Raw genomic sequence first — 19868 nt, 5'->3', positions numbered from 1 at the left:
AAGACACAGCTATTATATACTTTTCTCTTGAGGGATAATGGCAACCTGCTGTTCATGATCTGAGAATGCCTGCCAAACGCACCCAAGCCCATTCTTATTCTTCTGATTATTTCTGTCTCATGATCCGGATCCGCAGTCACTACCTGCCCTAAGTAGATGTATTCCCTTACGACTTCCAGTGCCTCGCTGCCTATTGTAAACTGCTGTTCTCTTCCGAGACTGTTAAACATTACTTTAGTTTTCTGCAGATTAATTTTTAGACCCACTCTTCTGCTTTGCCTCTCCAGGTCAGTGAGCATGCATTGCAGTTGGTCCCCTGAGTTACTAAGCAAGGCAATATCATCAGCGAATCGCAAGTTACTAAGGTATTCTCGATTAACTTTTATACCCATTTCTTCCCAATCCAGGTCTCTGAATACCTCCTGTAAACACGCTGTGAATAGCATTGGAGAGATCGTATCTCCCTGCCTGACGCCTTTCTTTATTGGGATTTTGTTGCTTTCTTTATGGAGGACTATGGTGGCTGTGGAGCCGCTATAGATATTTTTCAGTATTTTTACATATGGCTCGTCTACACCCTGATTCCGCAATGCCTCCATGAGTGATGAGGTTTCGACAGAATCAAATGCTTTCTCGTAATCAATGAAACCTATATATAAGGGTTGGTTATATTCCGCACATTTCTCTATCACCTGATTGATAGTGTGAATATGATCTATTGTTGAGTAGCCTTTACGGAATCCTGCCTGGTCCTTTGCTTGACAGAAGTCTAAGGTGTTCCTGATTCTATTTGCGATTACCTTAGTAAATAGTTTGTAGGCAACGGACAGTAAGCTGATTGGTCTATAATTTTTCAAGTCTTCCTGTAGTGCGCCAGGATAACCGAGTACTTCTTGGATATCCGTTCATCATCCTCGTCACAGTCGTTGGTCCGTGTTCTCTGCGTGTCGGAGATGGCTCGGCGTGCATGATTTCGAGCCGCGGCTTGCGCCGCCTGGTTCCCCGCAAAAGACTCGTGTCCCGGCGTCCAGAGGATCTGTGCTGTTACTATCTCGGTGTTGGTCAAGACCTGAAGTGCTGCCTTTCCGATCCTTCCGTTCACATACCGCCTGCATCCTTCGTGCGAGTCCGTCATCACGGTAACCAGGGTCTTCTTGCACGTTGCGATGCCCAGGGCTATGCCCAGCTCTTCCGCTGTGCTCGTGTCCTTGGCACGTATGGATGTGGCTGTAAGTTGTTCGCCCTTCTCGTCGACCACACTGATTGCAAATCGGTCGTTTGTTCTGCACGCAGCTGCGTCCGTGAATCACATTTTCTTCTTTGCTGTTGGTGCGTTCCAGTATGTGCTTGAGCGCCTGTATTCTCGCCTGTCTCCTTTCCTTGTCGTACTCGGGATGAATATTTCTGGGAATGGTACTTATGTGTAGCTTGTCTCTGATCTCGTGTGGGAACACTGACGTAGGTGCCTCTCATCCTCGACTTGGTAGCCCAGATCTTGGAGCAGGGCTCTTCCCGTTTTTGCTAGCTTTAGTTTCTCCAGATGCTTGACGTTGTGCGCTTCCACAAGCTCTTCCCACGTGTTGCGAGCTCCCATTTTTAGTAGTGTCACTGTGGGCATGGAGGGGGACAAGCCCAACGCAATTTTGTAGGATTTTCTGATGAGGGCGTTTACCTTGTCTCGTTGACTATTCTTCATGTCAACGTATGGGGTCCCGTAGGTGACGATGCTCGTGAGTAACGCTTGTGTCATTCTCGTCCAGTCTTGCTCCTTGAGTCCGTGCCTTTTTCTCGTCACTCTTTTGATATGGTGGGTTATTTGTTGCACTGTTCTCTGAATTTTTTCCAACCCTGTTCCCCCAGCCCCGTCTTTTTGAATCAGGAGTCCGAGGATGCGGAGCATCATTACCTGCGGAATCATGATCCCTCCCACCTTTACTTCCGGGTCTGGTATCTGCTGCGGTTCTGGGCCTCTTGTGCGCTTTCTTAGCGCCAAGAGCTCTCACTTATCTCGTGCGCACGTCAGCCCACATGCTTCCAGGTACGTCTCCGATTGCGCAAAAATAAAAAAAAAATGGTGACATCTGGTAGACGCTTTTCGAAGACTCAGGCGACGCACTCTCTGTCATTCATGTGCTACAAAATGTCCACAGACACCTTACCCACAATACGCTTCTGCGGTAAAATTCGACTGTGGCTGCAGTTATTCTGGTATCAACAGATTAAAATAAAGTACCAGCACTTTCTAGCAAGCGATTCTCAATAAACGCGTCAAGATGCCTTTCTCGATATCAGTGGTACCAATCAATATAAGATCCGCCTTTATTTTCAAGAGGAAGCACCAAACGGGTGCTCATCCATTTAAAAAAGTCTTGCTGACATTCGCTACTTGCACTTCAGCAGCGAAACCTAAACCTGGAGAATAAGGAAAATAATCTTATTTTTACTCTTTTTAAATACGTTAGGTTGCGTAAACCACAATGCAAATATTATTCCTGGAACGGCAGTAAGCATTAGTGCTTCTGTAGGCTAGTAAAAGGTTGTAGCAGGAACGGATGCTGCCGTAAGCTCTTTAGAGAATTAAAAATAATGGCGCACGAAAGCTGCTACGTGTGAGACGCTGTCAACCTAAATGAAAAGAAAATATTCAATGAAAAATAGAGAAATAGAAGTGTCAGCATAAACGCTACCTTTAATATGTCTCGCTTCTTTTCTTTCTCTTATTCTTCTCTTCCAGAGGAGCAAATACACAAAGCACAATGCAGTAGGGACAAAAATGTCATGCACGTGACACTAAATTAGAGAACTCGCACGTTTCTCCACAAACAATGCCATGTCCGATCTGGCATTTTTCTGTTGGTGACCCGGAAGAAAAGCAGAATGCTGGTGGAGCTATCGGTATATTTGCAGGGTCTCGAGTTTTCTGCATTTTCATGCTGTATCAATAGTGACGTGTTCGAGCTGTATGAAGGGCAGATTCTGCTGCTGTATGTAGTAAAACGTGGTTGCAAATAACTCCCTCGCGCAATCTTCGCTGGCTCGCAAAAGCTGCCTTTTACAGGTTGAAATGCGTAAACCAAGCTTTCCAGGAGCGTGTAGCAACCTGAACGCGAAGGCAGCATATACAGTCGATCTTGCTGCCGATCTTGCTCCTGTGACAACATATCTTGTAGCGGTCTCGCGTTTCAACGCTTGCGACGGTTTGGAAAACGACACGTGGCGAAGTTTCCTCGGAGTGTGCGCACAAGCAAGAGAGTCGAAAGCATCGCGCATCGACGGTGAGAATGGCCCTTTCGGCTGTTGGATGTTGTGCCTTTCTCCTCACTCTGGAGTTTCGTATAGCGTGCGCCCCAATGTCATCACAGTGCCATCCACTCCAGAAAGGAATACGATTTCGCACATATTTCCTCACAAGGACTCCCACTCCGATGCGCTGGCCTGGCTTCCTCACACAATGCTCGGCGTGTCTCGACTTGCAAAGGGTTACCAGGCGAAAGCAAAATAATGATCATAAAAGGAACAGGGCGACGTCTCACGTATTGGGCGACCTTTCGAATGCGCGCAGCGAGGCCTCACGTTCGTGGCGCAAACACAACCTGGCGCGCGCGAGGGTGTCGGGCGCTGACACAAAAGGCGTCGTGTTTGCCTTGACTTGGCGTCGAGGCAGCCAAGGAGAAATGGTAACCCACGGGGGAACGAGATATGTGTGCGGAGGCACGCCTTTCAGCATTGCCAAGATGGAGAATAAGGGAGACATCTCCCAATGCAGCTCTTCGCCCCACTCTGCTCCGACACCACAAACATCCGAAGAATAGCACACGAGCCAATAAATACGGCACAGTAATAGCAGCGAAAGAAGAAAAAAAAAGTTTATCTTGCAGCAGCCGTGTCAAACACCGAACCTTCCCTTCTAAGAAAGGCAGAACAGAAAGAGAAGTACTGTAGGTGTGGTAAGCGGTGCACAAACTTTGAAATTCGCGCCATATTCAATTTAGGACGAGCATCTTCGCGGCTTTATGCCGCATCCGTGCGAGCCCAACGACACCACTGCCACTGCAGAGAGGCGAGGAGAATGGAGGTCTTTTCGAAACCGGAAAATCGACGACCCGACACGAAAGCGTGAGTATAGCGCGAGGTTCTTCCTCACACTATTTTTTTTTCTCCGTCAGATTCTGTGAGCGCCATGAGCTTTTGATCATATTTCGGGCAGCTGTTTTTTCTCGACCGTTCTTCGCGAGCTGGCGCTCTCATTCCAGCGTGTATTGGCGAGATTTCGTTTGAGTGTTGTTTGTTAAGAGGAGCACAAGTTGTACCCAGGAACGCGCATAGCTGGCATCACAATGAGAAAGATGGAATTAAACAGCATTACAATAATTTTTGGACACTTGTTATGCTTCAATGCAAATAAACAATACCTGCTGTGGTTGCTCAGTGGCTATGGTGTTGGGCTGCTGAGCACGAAATCACGGGATCGAATCCTGGTCGCGGCGGCCGCATTTCGATGGGGGCGAAACGGGAACACACCCGTGTACTTAGATTTAGGTGCACGTTAAAGAACGCCAGGTGATCGAAATTTCCGGAGTCCCCCACTACGGCGTGCCTCATAACCAGAAGGTGGTTTTGGCAAGCAAAACCCCATAATTTAATTTAAATAAACAATAGTGTTAACGTTACAAGATTTTCTTTAAATTGACTCTAAAAGAAATATTACTTGTGGGTGTATTATAAATCACTTTCTACAACAAAAATATGTAGTCTAACTATGAGTCCTGAGCTCTCTAAACGAGTAAGGGCACAAAAAAGCTCATGCTTCCAACCTGTCTACCTGGTCATTCACCTAAATCTATCTGTTCAACTGCTTTAAAGTGAAGCTTTCTTTTCCTACCCTCCCTAGTTTGGCATCATTGCTGTCTGCTGCTGAGTCGGTCAGTAACTCGGCGGATATGTCTGCGGATACATATGCGAATGTTCCACATGCGCCGACTGGAAATACCAGTAAACTGGTTGCTATAGTTCTTGTATGCTGATCGAAAAAGTAGGGTCAGTAAGTGTACCTGCGTTGTGCGTAACAATGTAAATTCGCATTATATCCATCGGGTTGTTTGATTTAGTTAATTTTTATTGATTCAGCTATTGGGTACATTCCACTGGGTACGTGCCCAGTCTCGGCAATCCTCCAGGATGGGGTACGTGACGCGAGAGCGGGCAGAATGCTCAAATGCAGTTGGACGCGTGTCGTACACAGAGCTGCCGTTCTTCTCTCAACAAGCAGCGCGCATCGCCTTCGTCCTAGTCACATCGCTGCGCAGACATCTCTCATTGCGCATCCGCCCGGTTTGGCGTTTGAAATCAGGCAAAGCTGTCGGCTGTGCAGTGAGTAAACACAAAAATTGTATGAGGTTAAAGTTGCGACCACTGTGGGTGGATAAACGTAAATATCGCGCCAGACTTCCCGCTGCATATAGGGTGAATGTAAACAAAATTTGACGCAATGGCTTTAGTTTGAAAGCATTTAAATAAATTCCTCACTAAAGCTCCGCTTCACGTAGTTTCCAAGATGCGTCTTGTATCTGCACATTTGTTAACATAGATCCGCACCTAATAATTGAGACATATGCGCCGAAGCTTCAGAGGTGGTGCGCGGATAGCACTGCGTTTAAAACAATATATATATATATATATATATATATATATATATATATATATATATATATATATATATATATATATATATATATATATATATAAAGAGAGAGAGAGAGAGAAAAGCAATCCGTGAGTGTGAGTCATTCCGAACGAGCTAAAATTGCTTGAGGGCAGATACAGTGAAACTCCCAGATGCAGGATGACCCTGACTGCAATCTACAGAACTGAACAGCGTGATCTGAGACAAATAACGGGGACAGCACGCACACAGTCTCGACTGCCAGCGACGGCTTTTGTTTAAGAAAGAAGGCTCGCTTACACACACGTTTACATTATATGCGAAATCTGTGAGAACCTCACAAGGTCTATTACGCAACGAGGGTACAAATACGTTGGTATAAAGGAACCCAGCAGAACACAGACACATCACGGACCACTCGCGACACTTTGCAGCCAGTGGAGCGATAAATGCACTTGTGGGTCGTTAATTTGTGATATGGAGGCGCAACGTGCACACATAGTGCCATCTAGAGTCTTGTGGTGTAACCATATTCTGGCCTTGCCAGTCTGTTACAAGGTTCAATACTTCTTCTGATTAAACATGCCGTCATTGCTTCTTTTTTCTTTTTCATTGTGCAACACAAACAAAAGTCACTTTAACTTTATTCAACAAATAAGTATGTCTAAGGAACACAAAATAATAGACGGTTAAATGAGGGCGCCAGACCGCATTGCCGAAGGAGTTGTGTATTTCGAGCATGCTTCCTTGCGTATATCGTAATGAGTATTTAGATATGGTGCTCGCGCTGTTGGCGCTTCTGGTGAGTAAAGGGTGTGCAATATCTGCATTCACATAAGCATTTGTTATTGCCAGAATATACTGTGGTGGCATTTAACGAGCACTTGGATATGGTGGTGGTGGTGGTGTTGGTGAATTGTAGCAACAGGCGGGTTTAGCCTGGCGAACAAGGCCGGCAATTGCTCCGCCCGAGCGTCTCGCACGATACCGCTGGTGGGTTTCACCATATGTCTATCAACCCAGTCTCTCTTAAGAATTCGATCAGGAGACGTGAAGACTTGGATATCTTGCCAGAACCCAAGCACGGATTAATTTATCTTGCACACTAACTCCGATCTTGTTGAGAACCTCAGTCATATAGGGCAGGCTTAATTCCAGAAGTCATATTTTAATGCAGAGCCACATCACGGTCCATGACTTCATAAAAAAGTTATGTTTTCGAAAATGTCACAATTCAGCGCTGCAAGCACAAAATATACGTATACATACAAATCAGCAATCAGGTACAATAATCAGGTGGGACAAAAATTACTTTATATAAATACTTTAGATTTTAGCTTGCTCGTGCTCTGTTACACAACTGTGGGTGCTATTCAAGAAACATAACCTGGCAGCGCTGTCAAGAAAAGGTCCAAAATATTCCTGATAGTGCGTAAAGACAAATTAATAGGTACAGGAAAAGGGAACTATTTGGGACACCAACAATATCAACATCGAAAGAAACTGCGAGGGAAAAAGAATTCAGGTGCGAATGTTCTGAGTGAAATCTACTTGACGAGTGGTGGGAAGTGAGCAAAACATGAAGAAACAATAAAAACATTTAAAAATGCAGTCTTAAAGAGTCCGCTAATCACAAAGGAGGTGGGAAATAATCCACTTTTCGGATAACACAGCTTTATCGTCTAAACTGGCACTGCGTGCTTTTGAGGTTCAACTTAAAACGCTAGAAATGGACAAACAAAAAGGAGTGGAGGGTAATCAGGTTGCTCCTGGTTTGCTACACTCCACACAGGGAGGCGAATGGGGAATAAATAAACTGTGTGAGACAAACAGTGTTTGCGTACGTGCGCGCACAACCGCATTCACCGCGCACTCAAAGATGGTCGCGCACGCCAGTCGCCTACGAGAAGCGTCGTTTAGCTGTAACACCTTTCTGTGAAGATACCGAAGCGGGTCCACTCGGATAGCGGAAACTTGCTCAACTGCAGCACGCCGTATGAACGGTGGCCTGCGCTATGACATAGCGCAGAAGGCCAGGCGCGTCAACATTCGCCCTATCAGTCGCCATTAACAATATTGCCTCCCGCTACTCAAACAATGCGCAAAGCCCCTCCTCAAAATTCTTCAACGTTAACGAATTCTTTGTGTGGAGTGGCTTTTGAAACGAGACCCGCATGCGTCATAAATCACGCTCTTCAAGCTCGGATAAACACAACAGGGTTAGCGAGAGACCCCGCAGCGTTATCTACCGTGAGAATTGAGAAGGCTAATTAAAGCTTCTGAAAAAAAAAAAACGAGTCTTTGGTGCGCTATACAGACGCGCTTCGCTTCCATAAAGAGCCGCGAGAACAGCACAAGTTGTAGCCGCGGGCCATTTCAGCGCGCCACGACCCCAGCTTCGGGCTGATTATGAAATTAGCTGAATTTCCAACGCAATGCAGTCGCTACCGGTGGAGGCCACACAGTCTCGGACACCATTGTGCACTGCGTGTTATGCTTACGGTGTCAAGGTTTATGAACTGGAGAATACGGAACTTTTGGCCGCCGCCAGCTTATAAGAGTAGACAGGCTTCATGAGAAAGCCGTTTATCAAGCCGCTCTCTCAGCCAGAGTCTGCTCATTCTAAGGTCAACTTTTATGAAAATCGAGCTCCTTATCCACCTTTAAAAGGAAGAAAGAAGAAATAAAAGAACTAGCAAAATATGAGAAAAAAGAAGGATGCAGGCTGAAAAAGCAGCAGAAGGTGCGAAAGAGCCGGAGCGAAAGAGACACCGAAGAGAATGCGAGAAAAATACCAGGGAAGAGTGGAGGAAAACACACATGGTGTACTAGAGCAGTGAAAGCATCGTACCATAATATCCACAGCTCCTCCATCGTTTAAAAATGAAGTCAGAACTAAAAGAAGAAATACATATGCCAGAACTTAGCACCGCTAGCTCGCTAAGTGAATGTGATGGTTGTGGCGTCTCGAGAGGTGCGAGCGCTTGAGTCGCAGGTGACATTGCGCGCTCTAATTGATCAAAATGACGTTTCTATACCTCACATCTCTTACAAACTTGCTATTTCATGCGCGCTGTGACAAGGTACTGAACCCTCGGCACACCTCGAGCTTTATGTTAGATACCTCCAAAGTACGGGAAGTCCGCCTATATTGCCATGAAGAAATACGTGACCCATGGTGATAAGGAAGTTCTCTCTTCCAACAAAGCAAATGAATGTTCTAATAGGCCACAAGAATGGGCATTTTTCACTCGTGCCAAACTCGCTCAGTGAAACGACCGGCGAGCGCGTCAAGTATCAGTCTCTCACATTCCCCCTGGTGACAGGTAGCGTATTGAAGCGTTGTGTTAATTTAAAGTGCACTGCCTTCGGGATTAGCCCATATCTTTACTCAAATGAACGCCACGCCTGAACTCTGCCTATAATGCGATAGCATTAGAATAATTTCAATGCAAATAATTGAGAAATACCAAAACGGCAATTCCTGCGCGCCGCGTGCGGTGCTCTGCCAATCGAAGCACGGTGGCGACTGTTCGAGCTTGCACTTATCTAGGTACTAGCCCTCATCTGTAACATGACCTTTGGAGAGCTACACAGTGCCACTCAATGTCAGGACTTGGAGACAAATATTGCGCTACTTTCTGAAAGCTTACTAAGTGGACAAACTTCATTCGAGGTGATAGTCAGTTATACTACTGTAGTCTATGCACAAGGTGTATTCGCTTGAATATCTATCACTAAGATTTTAGAATTCCAAGTGCTTGATGGCTGTCCTCGCGCAATTTTTCTTATTTCCGCCAGTGCTAGAAACTCTTGTCAACAATAATCGCATTATTTTCTTCGTAAACGCCTATTTACTTTTTAGGGGCTTTCGCCGATGAAGCGCATGTTTTGAGGGCGTGCTGTGTGTGCGTGCGTGCGTGCGTCAAAACTCACCTAAAGCAGCAGCAAAACATATAAAATTTCGCCGTAATTTCACTGATGGCTGTGCCGCGGAGGTACCTCTTATCAAGTAGAGAGCTAGCAGGTATCAATGCGATAAACAAAGTGACACGTTATTTACAATGAAGAGTGGCAGATGCTGTGTCAAAATCCTCAGATGCCATTTTATCGTCGTCATATCTGTGAGCGTCCGCTCCCGTCTGGTAATATGATGATATGAGCAGGACGCCAGGGGAAATAGCACCACGCATGCAAAGACCATTTCACCACCAGTAGAAATATACCGGCTCATCGTTCCTCGTTACGATGCATCGCTCGTGCTAGTCATTCGCATCGCATGTTCTGAGCGCCGTGAGGCAGTTCTTGTATACCCTAGACTTCTTCGCTGTAAAGACCTTCAACCTTCGTTTTTAAATTAGGTATTTTTTTCTCATCCCCTCTTCTCAACCTTCGCCGTGACTGGGCCGGTGTAGTCTAGCAGGGAAGAAGTTTGGGCGTGTTGGTGGGATGCATTCAGACTGGGATACATAGCGCAAAAAATTACACAGGGACAAGCAGAAGACAGGACGAGCGCTTGTGCCTAAGTTGAGAACGAGCTCGTGAGTTTGACTCACACCAGCGGTGATAGCCTGACAGTTGCATATGGAATACAGAAACGCCAATAAATTAGAATTGCGTGCAATTTGTAGAGGCGGTGGCTCATGTTGCGCACAGTATCCGAACTCATTCAATACGGTATTCTCCATAGGCCAATATTTACTGGAATTCATTAAGGCCACCTTGTCAATATTTAGTTATCGCCGGAAGATGAAATAACAGCCCTGAAAAGGTTTGAAATTTGCTGGCTTACAACCTTTCTTAGACATGTAACAAACAAAAGCAATAAAGTTTCTCAAAGTCGCAGCGTTCATTGTGCACTTTGGTGTGTGCTTCGGTTAACGCAACTTTTTGCTCCAGGTTGCGAGATAACATTTCCGAGTCCAAAAGCCTCTCTTGGACGCGCGCAAGGTCTTGCACTGCCGCGCACTCACCTTCATCGTCCGACGGCGCAACCGTGGCATTCCCAGCTCGGGCCACCGCGACCGACACCAGAGCAAGGACAACAGTTCCAAGCATGATGGCTAGCCGCCGGCGCTCAGCAGTTTGCGTAGTAGGAGAGGAGCGCAGACACGGAAACGGAACCACTAAGCACTTCGCAGCCGCCGAAGACAGCAGGGACCACGACAGAGGAGCCAGAGACGATGGCATACGCGCACTGGGGGATGGTTGTGCCTCCACGGACCAGTGCAAACGAAGTACCTTACAAGTACTGCCTAACGAGCTATTACCGCTCCAACCAGAGAAGAGTAAGTAAAACAGAGGTTCACAACCGTCCCTACCAATACGAAGGGCTATCAAGAATGTACTGATCACGCGCAAAGTGTGCCTAATACTGAGTGATTTTGATTACTTAGTTTCCTGATGCTGAGCGCGGCGCGAAATCAAAATAAACAACCTCGATAGAGGAATTTCTAACAGTGTCTTCATGATGTACACAGCTGCGTAGCCGCAATATTGACGTGAATGATATCTTTTCAAACTTTTCTTTTGCTTGATATGGCTGGTGTGAGCGAGACGCTAAAACCGACTTTATCTTTTTTTATCTTTGTATTGGTCACGCTTATTTATCATCCACAGCCCCTTATATTGGGAAAGGCAGTGGACCTGGACCTAGACTTGAAATTTCGCTAAGGATAATCTCTTTTTCAATGGTAACACATCCCTGACATTCCGGTGATTTCCATTAATGTAATTGCTCAAGGAAGATACTATGCCCACAAGATAACCCCTGAATTAACATTTGTGCTTTGCAAGATGATTGTGAAAAACAACGAGGACTTGAACTGAAATGGAAAATTCTATAGCTCAGTTAAGTATAACTCAGCAAAATAAAGCTCAACTTTTAGCATATCGTGCAACGTGTCACCAGAAACAGGAGATACAATAGCAGCTAAGAACCACTCACCGAGCAATATAGCCTATGCTGGGAACACTAAATCACTATCAAAGCGAAGCTTGAGCGAGGAAGCATGGATACGACAAAGTGCTCTGGTGCACCATCACAGTCACCACATACACTTTCGCATGAAAGGCCAGATAGGACCATCTCTTTGTAGTCACGCATTGAATCCACTGAATCAGACCACTGTCCAAATGCACCACTCATCCAGCACACATACGCCCAAGACGAGTCACGAAGTGGGTCACAGTACCGAGAAACAGGGTCCGCGTCCTGAGCACAATCGACAGGAGCGCCTATTAGTGACGAAGAGCGCGGGATAACGAAGCATGAAGAACGAAACGATGTGATTGAAGCACTAAGAGTCACCACAAAGCATTCGTGTTATCCGTTCATCCAGCGCTCTGCGGAGCGTGTCACAGAAAGCAAAGTAAAGAGACACACCGCCAAATGACCCAGCAAGAGTGACCCTCGAAGCTGATGATCAAAGGCGAACGAGGTGAACAGCAAACGAGTACTCGACGTTGGTGATGACGGTCGCGTCAGTCGAGAAGTGGCTGTCACTCCATCGCCGATGCGCTGCTTAGCCGGCCGTTGTCGGTCTCTAACAGGGAGTTCGAGCAAAAGCGAAGCCGGCGTCACCTCTTTATGCTCCACACGGGGTTGGAGCGAACCGCGGCGCCAGAAGCGTGGCGGTGTCCGTGAAGCGCCGTCGTCCTTCCAGCGACGCTTTGACCGCTGCGCCTGTGACGAGCGCGTAATCCAGTGCGGGCGCCCGCGGTCGCATCGCAGCGGGGACGTGAACGCCAGGGATGCCCGCCGCGCGACAAACAAATCTCCCGCTCCGGGCGCTCGCTGGCGGCGGCCTGTGCCGCCTGGATCGAACGCAGAGGCGGTAGTGGGGCGGGCCCACTGCGCAGCGGCTAGGGGAGAAGCCGTGGCGCAGGCCGAGGCGGGTCCGCGACACGCCTCACCAGGCGCCCTCTGTGGGCGGCAGGGAAACCTAAACGACCACATTGCGCCTTCACCGGGGCGGCGTTTTTTGACCAAGTTCGACGGAGCGTCGTCAGCAACTTCCAGTTGCTGAGAAAAGAACAGTCGATGCTCAGAAAATAAAACGTGCCGAAAGATAGCTTCAACCGCAGGACCAATAAACATTCGCAGCAAACATCAACTGCGAGTGCTGCAAATATTTCGAGTGTTGCGAAACACTTCGACACGGAAATAGTTACATAACTGCGAAGGTTGGGGTGAGCTAACCTTCACCCGTCAACAAGTGCCTACATTTTCTGCATCACAGTTTCCAATGGCCTTTACAAGCCACTTCCTCAGAGAATATACATGTACCTCCATTAGGCACATATAGTTGGTGCAATGTGCAGATGACTGGCGATCCGGAACATTTAAGGCCTGCCGCAAAATTTATCCAGTTAGAGCAGCACTGCTCCGCTGCACTTCTTACTTTGTACCAGTGGCAGTGGCGTAGCAACAGGGGGGGCCGGGGGGCCGTGGGGCCGTGGGCCCCGGGTGCAAGGGGCCAGAGGCGGGGGGGGGGAGGGGGGTGTCATATACGTCTGAAGACATCCTCGCCTTCCTCCACTACAGCCGGGGGGGGGGGGGGTGACAGAAGACCTATGGGCCCCGGGTGCCAGACGACCTAGCTACGCCACTGACCAGTGGGCACGGAAAGCCCTAGACATGTCCGTGCCACCTCCTCAGCCACGTGATTACGATCCAATGAGCGAAACTGCGGTATCATTTGGTTCACATATACCTTTTCATGAAAGTGCTCTTCCGCTGGGTGGTCACGTTCTGAAAGAACAAGATCCCTTCGATGACATTTCTGTCTTAACATCGATAACCGAAGGGGCACTAGCCAAAACGCGTCTGGAAACGCGGAGCACTCGTACCGACACTTCTCAACAGTTCCTGAATAAAATTTATAGGCATGCTGCGACTGAACATATAAGGAAATTAAATGTAAAGTTTACACGGCTTCTCCAATGTAAGTGGTAGCTTCGAAATCACGATTATACTGCGGCACGCACCTGATATTTAACTAGTGACGTTGGCTAAGGGGAGAGAGATAAAGGCAAAGGAAAGACAGGGAGGTTAACCAGAGATTGTCTCCAGTTGGCAACCCCGTACTGGGGGAGGGGCAAAGGGATGCGATAGGTGACTAAGCAAACGTGTACTGAGAATGTAGGCCCAAAGCTTGTTCACTTTTCGAAGAAGAGGCAGGAGGACAGACATTGGCTGCAGAGGCCTACAAACTTATCGTATGCTATAGGAGCGAGTGCACTAGTTTAGTGCGACGGGAGGCAATGGTTAAATTCATCTGGCCAGCATCGCCTGGAGGTGGCGGGTCTACCGGTCGTAGATGGCGCGTCCGGGCGGCTGAGTGCGTGCGGCACTCCCTGAAGGGATAAGCGACCCTGAACATGACAGGGTTGCGGCAGTCACGGGAGATGCGCATCATTGGGGCGGCAGGCGCTGAATCCATCCAACTATATATAAAGCAGTGTCATCGCAGCCCTCAGTGCACCGTGCGTCCCGATTTGCGCACTTGGGTGCGCAGCGACGCTGTTCTGAGCACGCTTCGACTCGGAGGCTTCGAAGTAGCACTCTAGGCATAGCAGTGCGAAATAATTGCAGATTTTCTGAACGCTGAGACCCGCCTGAAAGCATTTGTTAGCATTGCTTCTTACTTTCGCAATTCTAAGAAGTAACATAAGCCATATAGCAATCGTTTAGTTATGTCCGGGAGTGCATGTAACTGCTGTAAGACGAAGCATGGAAGTAGGATGATATATCTTTGGTTTTAAAGATGGGGATTTCAGATTAGTTTATTCAGACGTTTTGTCACATTTGCTTCGCATGTTTTATCTGAGCTGATTTGACTGCAATTCTATTCGGCGAGAGGTTTCCGGGGCGTATGACTCAAGATTCCGCAGAGAATCTCAACCCAAAGCCGTCTGCTTCCTAAGACTATACTCGACGCTTATGTGGAGCACATGGTACGAGGGTTGTTCTTTTAAGTGCTGAAAATGCGATAAAAATGCGCATCAAAGGGCTGTATACGTATAGTTCGCTACACTGCTTACGGCGGCTAGATGCGCAGGTGTGCCGAACGGCGTAGTTGACTGCTTTTCCACGATGTGACAGCAGGAGTGGCGCTGCAGTCCAAGGCCTGTCGCGAAGCGCGCGTCGTCCGCTAATGAGTCTGTTGTTTTTGCGCGCTTGTTACAGCCAAAATTATTGGTTTTAACGTAAAACCTGCAGGAAACAGGTTAAAATATGCTGAGAGAGTGTTCAAAACTGTGATGCTTCGTGCTGCAATGAGTAATCTTCAAAAACTGTCATTTGTACCATCTGTTAACACTCTGGCGGCACAGTGCGCTGCACTGGCAGTCACCATAGTTCTCCGAGTTCCTGTGATATACTTAGGCGTTTACGGAGCGAAGTGAATACTGTTGATGATGTTCGTGAATGCCAAGCTTTGTAGGCTTTGAGACAGAGTGAAATTGTTCCTGCACAGAAGAAAAGTAGCCGGAGGGGCCCCGCTTACTTTGCGTCGGATCGTAATTTCGCCTACAAACACGCAAGCCAAGGGCTAATTTTGACGCCAAGAAACCCATAACATTCCGATAAACGTGAGCTTGCACATCACCATGCTGAGAAAACGCTTAAACCGCGTTAGCAATGAGCAAGCGCCACTTCGAGAAGCATTTCATTGAGCGTATTATAGATTACGAAAGTGTGTCTGCGGCTAATGAGTGACACTGTTCCTTCGATGCTACCCGACGCTCCAGCTGAAGAAAAACTCCCGCAAAAACAACAAGCAACCCTTCGACGAGATGCCGGTCGCTGAAATAACCTTGAAGAGACAGTTAGTGAGGCAAACTTGCACACGTGCTTCGAGCAAATAGCATTCGAATTGAAATTATGCGTGCTGAACCAGTGAATAATGAGTATTTGCGCACAAGTGAGGAAGTGAACCTATTGAAAGATGGCTGGCAACATGACTCTGCGTGAGAAGCTTAAAGGCGTTTTGGCAAATGCGACGACAAATATCAACAGCCACACAGCAGAATAAAACTCAGCTTCAAGTGCAGCGGCCGTAGTTCCCAAGAAAACGACTGTTGCGCGCACTGCAGCTGGAAAGGTTTTCCTTTTCTTATTTTCCAGCTCAAGCCTTCTGGACTGCTCGCTCGTGAGCAGCACAAACATGAACTGACGAACAGCGTTATCAAGCTAATCCATTGTTCGCCTGCACTTCCTTGTGACGAGAAAGAAAAAGAAAGCACTTTTCGCTAAGCTACATATATTGTGAGCTCTGTGATGCACTGCCGTGTCTTATTTAAGGCTGGAAAAGCTTGGCACGTTGCTTATTTACGCGTGCGATCTAAGAATTATCCTATAACTTTCGAATATACCTATACGACCCTCAACAGTCCAAAGTATTATTTTGCATGCTAAAAGCTGCTATTATCATCATGTTTCATACAGTTAATTGTAGATCATCGAACAAGGTAGGAAATTGTTTTTCTTTTTTTTTTCTGAAGAACAAAAGCAAGTTTATTGCTGTTCGCAAAAAAAGGGCCGCTAATTTATATTGCAAACGTGTGCGGGTCGACAAAATTTACCATACATCTCGTTTATCACAGCGCCCATACGGAAAAAGAAAAAGAGCCTGGGAGTTTAGCTGTACAAATATCAATATTTACTCGATTGTATTTTGCATTCCTTGAGACCAAGTCATTTTCATTGCGTATTTTGTCGTATAAAAATACTCCCTGCGCGAATTAGCTTCGCTTACAACACCTAGATGCTTCTTCGTAAAACAAATTTCGACTCTAGCTTACCCTTCACAACAACTGCGGAAGGGATAGTTCCCCAATGCGGAATAAATGCTCCTCTTGGTAAACTCAGATTTAACGTGTCCACTGAACAAAGCAGAATTAGGAGCGCTGTATTTTTGCCTCTCAAACCGGGAAACAAACAGCTGGCGGACAAGCCAAGTACGTTGTCTTCGCAAGTGACAGAGCTCCGCTGCATTGAGAAATCTGATACTGTCTATGGGGTCACTGTGAAAGCGGTGTCATACGGCCGCAGTAGCACACGATGCGCGCCGCTTGTGACCGGCGTCTGACCGCAGCGCCACGATTGTCATCATGAAGCGGAGAAGCGCTCAACTACGCTTCGCGCCCTGCAGACGGCACGCATGCGCATCTAACCACCCTGCCTGCTCGCCCGCTTTATAATAGAGAGTTTTAGCAGAGCGCTTACGGTCCGCTCCGCTCAGACCGGCCTTTCACAACAATTGGCACGCAGCCGCTCAGCAAAACACTACCGGGAACTCTGACGCGCGTGCGCACAGCACACATAGCGGCAGCGGAACGTGGGACGCTGACCGCGTTCCGCTAGGAACCTGATTTAGCGGTGCGCCAGGGAACGTGTAGTTGCTTTCGTAATCGTTTTACCGCCAGGCTTAGAGCACGCCAGTGACGTCTCTGGGAGACGCGCTTGTTAGATAAGGGAAATCAATGCATTCTATGCAGCCACCAGTGCGCGTGAAACGTGTGTGGAGCGGAGCGCAAGCAAACGCTCAGCTAAAACTGTCTAATACTTAACGGAATTTCTGCATCGCACAAGCCCTCCCCCTTGTCTAGAGACTTCCTAAGGTGTAGCGAAATACATCTGCCGAAGATACTAACGTTCATAGCAAAACGTATTATTCCTGGTATACAAAGTACCTTTTTTCTCAAAATCATTTACAATTTATTTATTTATTTATTTATTTATTTATTCTGGTTTTAACGACACAATAAACATAAAGCTATGAGAGGCGGAGTATAGTGAAGGGCTTCCTATTAATTTTTTCAACCTGGGATTCCTTGACGCGCACCAAAACATCTGTCCCAACCAATTTCAAGTTTCGCCCTCATCGAAATTCTTCCGCCGTATCCGTGATTCAATCCCAACAGCCTTTACGTGAACAGAAAAATGCCACTAGCACTCAGTTAGCATCGCGATGCGCCTTAACATGCGAGTTAGTGAGATTAAGCGTATTATTATTATTATTATTAATATTATTATTATTATTATTATTATTATTATTATTATTATTATTATTATTATTATTATTATTATTATTATTATTATTATTATTATTATTATTATTATTATTATTATTATTATTATTATTATTATTATTATTATTATTATGTTGGAAAACGCACACATTTCAGGGTTAAAAAGAAAGTAAGGAGTAAGTTGCCAACTGCCACCCAAAAAAGCGCGTCCTGCGCTCCTCGTGATGTAATGTGGACAGAAAGAGAAATTGAAGATAGCGTGTGACGAGGGAAAGAGAAAAGAAAGAACAAGACAACAGATCTCAAAGGCTTATGTAAAACAATGACAAAGAATCGAGTCCGGCGGTAAGAAGACAAAATATCACTGCAAATCGCTCTAATAAAGAAATGTACGCGTATAAAAACGTAGAAGAAATAATGTTCAAAGTCTTCTCACTTAAAAAAAAAATTAGGTGACAAACAGAAAATCAACTTAGTTTTTACTAGAAAAGTAAGGACAGCGTGACGAACCTCGTTTACAAGGCTATTTGTTCGGAACGTGATACCACTGACTGCGAGCCTCAGTATCCACGTAGTTTGTGTTCTTTCCCCTAACATAACATAAGTGTAACCCGGTTAAATCGCGAAGCATCCACACGGAAATTTCGATCATTTTGTTGTACATTTACCCGCACAGCGCGACATTAATCGCAACTAAGTTGAAGTCTTCAATTCGATATTCTGTCGATGATGCAAACATTGTCGTTCGTAAATCACTGTGCTCGATCGATGAGTGAATTTAATCAGGGACGCGACGACGAAAACGAACCAACTGCGCTGCACAATCGAACTGCTGCTGCCGCCTTATCCTATAGCTACATTTGAGGTACAACATGCCTGCGTCGATGAGAACTACACACTCTCTCTCCTTTAGTACCAGGCTGTGTTTGTCCCCACGGATGCTCTATGATATCTAAGCGGCTGTGACAGTGATATCACGTACCACGCAAGAGTGATGGACTCTAAGGGACGATGTGTGTGCTGTGCTATGTGCTCTCTCTCTCTCTCCCTTCCCCATCTTTCATATCCCCTATCCCAATCCCATGTGTAGGGTAGCAAAACGGTTAAGCTAAACTGGTTAACATCCCTGCCTTTCCTTCTCCACTTTTTCCTTCCTTCCTTCCATGTTCAGAAAATGGGCATGCTCATACTTGCAGCCGATACGCTTAGTGCACAGCGGTTTGTTTCTTGTTGTTCTCATGATAATAAAATGAAATGTTGGCGCATAAGTACGGCACCGGCTCTTCCTCGTTATACGCGTAGTATTGTACACTTATGCACATAGTTTTGTAGAAGTAGAGCAGTTCATGCGCAAATACGGGCATTACCAAATAACCGGAGAAGAGGAGGAGGAGGAGGACGAAATAAAGAGAGAAGACAGGGATGTTAACCAGAAATGCGTCTGGTTGGCTACCCTATTCTGGGGGATGGGAAAGAGGGAACAGAAAGAAATGAGGGAAGGGAGGGTGAGGAAAGCCGCGGTGAGCTCGCGCACGCATGGGGAGGGCCTGAGCGAGTCACAGGCGTTCACATAGGCCAGTTACCCTCAAGAAAGACAAACGTGCCTTCTTAGCTAACACATAGAATGACACAGCAATGTCACAAAACAACTTTCAAAGTGACAATGAGAACATCACCTTACGAGTCACCGACAGCACGAATAAAAAAAATGCGTCGTATGAGCGAAGGGACTTTTACATCTGTTAATAACGCCCAAGAAGGTCGCTGTCTTCAAGGAATTTCTTCAATGTAACCGCGTGTTTCTGCTTGAAGGTGCTTAAGCGTATGAATGCGAATTCCATTACCTACTAAAATGGTTGAAGCTGGATGAAGCGGCAAGGATGTGCTTTGTTAGTGTAGTTCATGTCTGCAAATATATTACGCCGGCGTATAGGACCCGCCTCAGTGACTGAGTGGCTGCGTCGTTGTAGTGGTGAGCATGTGGTCGCGGATTCGTTTCCCGACTGTGGCATCCACGTTCCAACGAAGATGGAATGCAAGTATGCTCGGTGCCGTGCTTTGGGTGGGCGTTAAGAGAAACCCGTGGCCGCGATATCGTAACGATGCCTTCCGCTCGATTCTATGCCATTCTCATCATCCACCGTTCATGGCCGACTGATCTCATTAAGAA

The 19868-nt window shown here is 46.6% G+C and overlaps 1 protein-coding gene across 9 annotated transcripts in view; it reads right to left on the bottom strand.

Moving 5' to 3' along the window:
• LOC135899974 (irregular chiasm C-roughest protein-like) overlaps positions 1 to 19868 on the bottom strand; it is an 872345-nt gene that overhangs the window by 134821 nt on the left and 717656 nt on the right. The window contains exon 1 of one of the 9 annotated variants that reach the window (XM_065429384.2): positions 10636 to 12066. The exons of 5 other annotated variants lie outside the window; for them this stretch is intronic. In XM_065429384.2, the coding sequence (XP_065285456.1) occupies positions 10636 to 10852 (217 nt within the window). In that variant the 5' untranslated portion in view covers positions 10853 to 12066. Of the gene's footprint in view, positions 1 to 10635; positions 12067 to 19868 lie in introns of those variants that run through there. 3 more of the 9 variants (XM_065429386.2, XM_065429383.2, XM_065429385.1) reach the window with 3 other exon arrangements.

Source organism: Dermacentor albipictus, chromosome 4, assembly GCF_038994185.2.
Source record: "Dermacentor albipictus isolate Rhodes 1998 colony chromosome 4, USDA_Dalb.pri_finalv2, whole genome shotgun sequence".
Classification (NCBI taxonomy): Eukaryota; Metazoa; Arthropoda; class Arachnida; order Ixodida; family Ixodidae; genus Dermacentor; species Dermacentor albipictus.
This window is presented reverse-complemented; position numbering and strand designations above follow the sequence as displayed.